General features: G+C 33.0%; 1 protein-coding gene across 1 annotated transcript; it reads left to right on the top strand.

Annotated features, from left to right (window-relative positions):
* Window positions 1–207: 207 nt before the first annotated feature.
* Window positions 208–2,789, top strand: LOC114193375 (uncharacterized protein At4g08330, chloroplastic). Its single transcript, XM_028083140.2, has 2 exons — window positions 208–560; window positions 2,189–2,789. The coding sequence occupies exons 1-2, from the start codon at window positions 472–474 to the stop codon at window positions 2,583–2,585; spliced, it is 486 nt and encodes a 161-aa protein (XP_027938941.1). The 5' UTR covers window positions 208–471; the 3' UTR covers window positions 2,586–2,789.
* The last annotated feature ends 1,177 nt before the right edge of the window (window positions 2,790–3,966 follow it).

The raw sequence follows: 3,966 nt of genomic DNA, 5'->3' as shown, positions 1-3,966 counted from the left end.
ACAACAAATTAAAATTTTGATAAAAAAGGAAGACCAACAAAATATTTAACCTAAACAAAATAAAGCACAGTACATACACCGGTACGAAACACCGGGCCCAACTGATAATCTTTTTAACTTACCCCACGCGGTTTAAAAAACAAAATCAACTTACACAGTAATAAATAACTAATATTTTAAAATAATAAATAATAAGAAAAAAAAACTTCTAAATCCATTTTCATTCACTCAAGCTTCATCTCCGTCATCGTGATCATCTTCTTCTTCCATTCCGAAACAAAACGGTACCGTATCGATCGTGTTCGGTTGGGTTCGGTTAATATCGCGCTCCAAATTCTCCGTAGCACGCTGCTCACCGAACGAAACCAAATTTCCAAGAATTGGCTTCTCTTTCACTGGCCCCTCGCCGCCACGGTGGCTCTTCCGCATTCCGCCTCCACCGCCGCCGCCGCTGGGAAACTCTAAGAGGTGATGGATGGTTCCGTATTCAAACGAGACGGTCACTTTAACCGAACTTACTCCTACCAATCTTGCTCCTCTCAAAGAGATGTCCGTTATAGGTTCGCTTTCTATCTCGTCGTCATCGCACTTTCCTTAAATTCGTTAATTCTCTTTTTAGGTTAAATTCTCTTTTTGGTGAATCGCAATCGAATTGTTTGGGAAACAGTTCTGCGCCGTCGATCGTGATATGGATTTTATTTGTTATTATATTATTTTAATTTGTAAAATTTCATTGTTAATTTTCAGCCCATATAGTGTGATCATTAAAGTAGCTTAATTTTAAGGGACATTTTCATTCTATTAATTTCAAGAGGAGAATTCAGATTGGTGATAGAGGATTAAATTGGGTACTCTCAGTCACTTTCACGAGTAGGATTTACTTGATCATTGTAGAGAGATTGAGAGTTACTGAGTCTTTTTCCTCTCCTCAAGATAAAAGATATTTCTATTTTTTTCTTATTAAGCAAAGTTTTAAAAACGGTTTGTGATTGCAAAGTTTTGAGGTTTCTGGGAACGCGATTTTGGCTACATTTGTGCAATTGTCTATTATCTTTTATAATATTAAGGATTGTGACCGTTCTGAAACTATAATCTAAAATCTGAATTGTTAGATTTTCTGCATCTACTGAGAAAGTGAGCTTGAATAGTAGTGTTCATGACGTATTACTCTTGAAAGTGGTTGGAATTAGAGTTGTTTGCTTCTGTCTCTATTATCAAGTTTTTATATGTTGTGGACTGTTTGATAATTGGATATGTTAAGCGTTTAAGATCGTTTTTAATTGAAACGGATGATATGCTTTACATGGGAAAGAAATGGGTTGCTTGCTCTCGATCTCATGAAATCTTGAGTAGTTGTGTAAGTAATAAATTAACATTGAGCACTTTGAAATACAAAAGAAAAAAAAAAGTATATTTTGTATGCCTTTGTTATATTTTGTTATACTATAGGATTAAATATGTTTTTTTCCCTTAACTTTTGGTAAAAATTAAAATTAGTCATCGAAATCTTGGTCCAATTTAATCTTTCAATTTTAGAAATGTGTGAATTTAGTCCTTTTAACCAAAATTTGTTAACTTTATTTAATGTTTCAAACACGTTTCACGATAGTATTTGAGATGTTTAGCATTTGAGATGTTTACACTTTTTGATATATTTTTGCTTCGATGTTAGCTAAAAAACTATTTTGAAACGTAAATTTAACAAAATTTGTTTAAAATAACTAAATCATGCATTTTTAAAGTTGGAGGACTAAATTGAATCAAAGTTTCGAATATGACTAATTTTAATTTTCATTAAAAGTTAAGGGATAAAAACATATTTAATCCTATATTATATGAATGCTACTAACATGTGTTAGGTACGTAGCATATGCTTGATTCCACTTTAAACTAGTTCTTTTATATGGAAAAAATCCTTGTTTCCGAGCAGACAAAAATAATGAAGTTTGAATGATAAAAAATGATTGTAATGTGATTATTTTGTGGATGCAAATACGTATATTTTGAACATGATTAGTTGTGCTGACAATCTTGTATTCTTCGAAATGTATTCTTAACCTGATCATTCTAATTGTTGAAGTGACATTAAAGACCAAGCTTAATATTGGGGACGATTTATCTGCGATGAATCTGGGTTGTATATTTTTGTTGTTAAAATTACAATATCTTTTCTTTATATATTTGGCAGCTGTGGTACTTGTGGTTATGAATTGAATCTATCCTCCTCTAACCGAAACACCTCATCCATCGGATCAAAATATGGGAAGTCCATAAAGCGAGGTATTATATCATTCTTCAATATTGATCTTAGCAGATTTACCCAGGTTGATGAAATTCAGTGTGTGCCGCATTTTGATAAGCACTCATGGGGTTTGTTTCGCCGAAGAACCAAGCTTCTTTGTCGCAAGTGTGGCAACCATATTGGAAACGCATGCAATGGCTACACTACATCCTTTCCTCTTGTGTCAGACGAAGCAGAGTCATCTCCTAGCTCCAAAGTGCCCAGTCATACAAAATATGACATTCGCATTCGAGCCTTGCAGCCCTCATCTTCTGAAGGATCTGGAACCCCTGTGTTTGCTTGAAATACCTGGTACAAAATAACAGTACTTTCTACACATTCTAATCCGGTGACAGGGAGGTTAGAATTTCGTTAATTTATACATGCAGATGGTTTGGCAAAGTGTTTGTGCTTTCCCTGATGAAAATGGGACTAATAGCCTTATGAAAGAGAGTTGTAAGAATAAATTAAATTTAATTATTACGTGTGAGATTTTATGAAAGTTCAATACATTGTCAAAACTTACAAGGTAAAAAATTATATTAATGGGAGAAAAACAGAAAGCACGGGTAAAAGTAAATAAAAAGTCTAATTTTACATGAATTGTTTGGTTAAGGGATGCTTCTTAACATCAGATTTGCCTTTTGTGATATTGATTTACTTGACAATAAATAATAGTTAGTTATGAATGTTGATAGCACATGCAAGCTTTTAGATTGGGCAATGCGAATAGATGTTAAGGGTCAATATACATTGCTTGGGACAAGAGTTACAGATAAACTAGTAGAGTCTTAAAATGTTAGTCTAGCATGGATAAGGACAATCTTATGCGCATGTTTTGTTCCAAGGTTTATCTTTAGCTTTTGCCTGTTGTTTTTGTTCTTTAGGGAAAAAGAGGTGGCAAGTAGGGTTGTTTTGAAATCTCATACCCCAATATGTTAAGCAATGTGTAATTTTCACTTGACCGAACCCTTCTATTTGTACCTTCTAATACAATTTTAATTAAGAATTGAAATAATCTGACGTTGATATTTAAGAATCATTAATGTCACTATGGTCAGTCCTTTTTAGTGATTATAAAGTTTTGTGCTTGATAACGTTTATCATTATCATTTGTGATTCTTAAGCAGCAATGCCGAGGCTTTGATATTGTGAGATTAACAAGGTCCTGGGTTTTTCCCTTTTTCAACTTCATTTGTAAATTAGTCTCTGTTATTTTTTGTTCCTGATAATATGGACTCTTAATCAAATAATCTTAAGTATGATATTACGTATATCTTTTAAAATATCATGAATAAAAAAATAGTAAACTAAAAGCCTAAAACATGATACCACTTGTACTTGGTTGTCTTTCTCCTAATTATCCCTCATACTCCACCTTGAGCACTGCCTAGAATTAACCAAACCTTTGCTAAATTAAATAGCAAGCTTATTGTCTTGTGTTCATGAATGGTTTAAGAAAATGATGGTCCCATTACTTTTCTCATAAAGAGTTTAGGTATACTGATGGAATTTGTTCCTGTTGGCAAGTTTACTTGGCAAAAATGAACGTTTACTTGGATAAGTTAAAGTTACCATGTGATCAACATTATATCAAACTTTGTTTGCGTGTATAAAAAAAAGTAGGAGAGAAATGAAAAATTCGACAAGTAAACTTTTTAAGGTTTGCTACTTTGAGAAAAAAC

This window comes from Vigna unguiculata, chromosome 8 (assembly GCF_037176805.1).
Source record: "Vigna unguiculata cultivar grain cowpea cultivar isolate G323 ecotype 2 chromosome 8, ASM3717680v1, whole genome shotgun sequence".
In the NCBI taxonomy this organism is placed as follows: domain Eukaryota; kingdom Viridiplantae; phylum Streptophyta; class Magnoliopsida; order Fabales; family Fabaceae; genus Vigna; species Vigna unguiculata.
The sequence above is the reverse complement of the archived record's forward strand: the minus strand, read 5'-3'. Positions and strand labels throughout refer to the sequence as shown.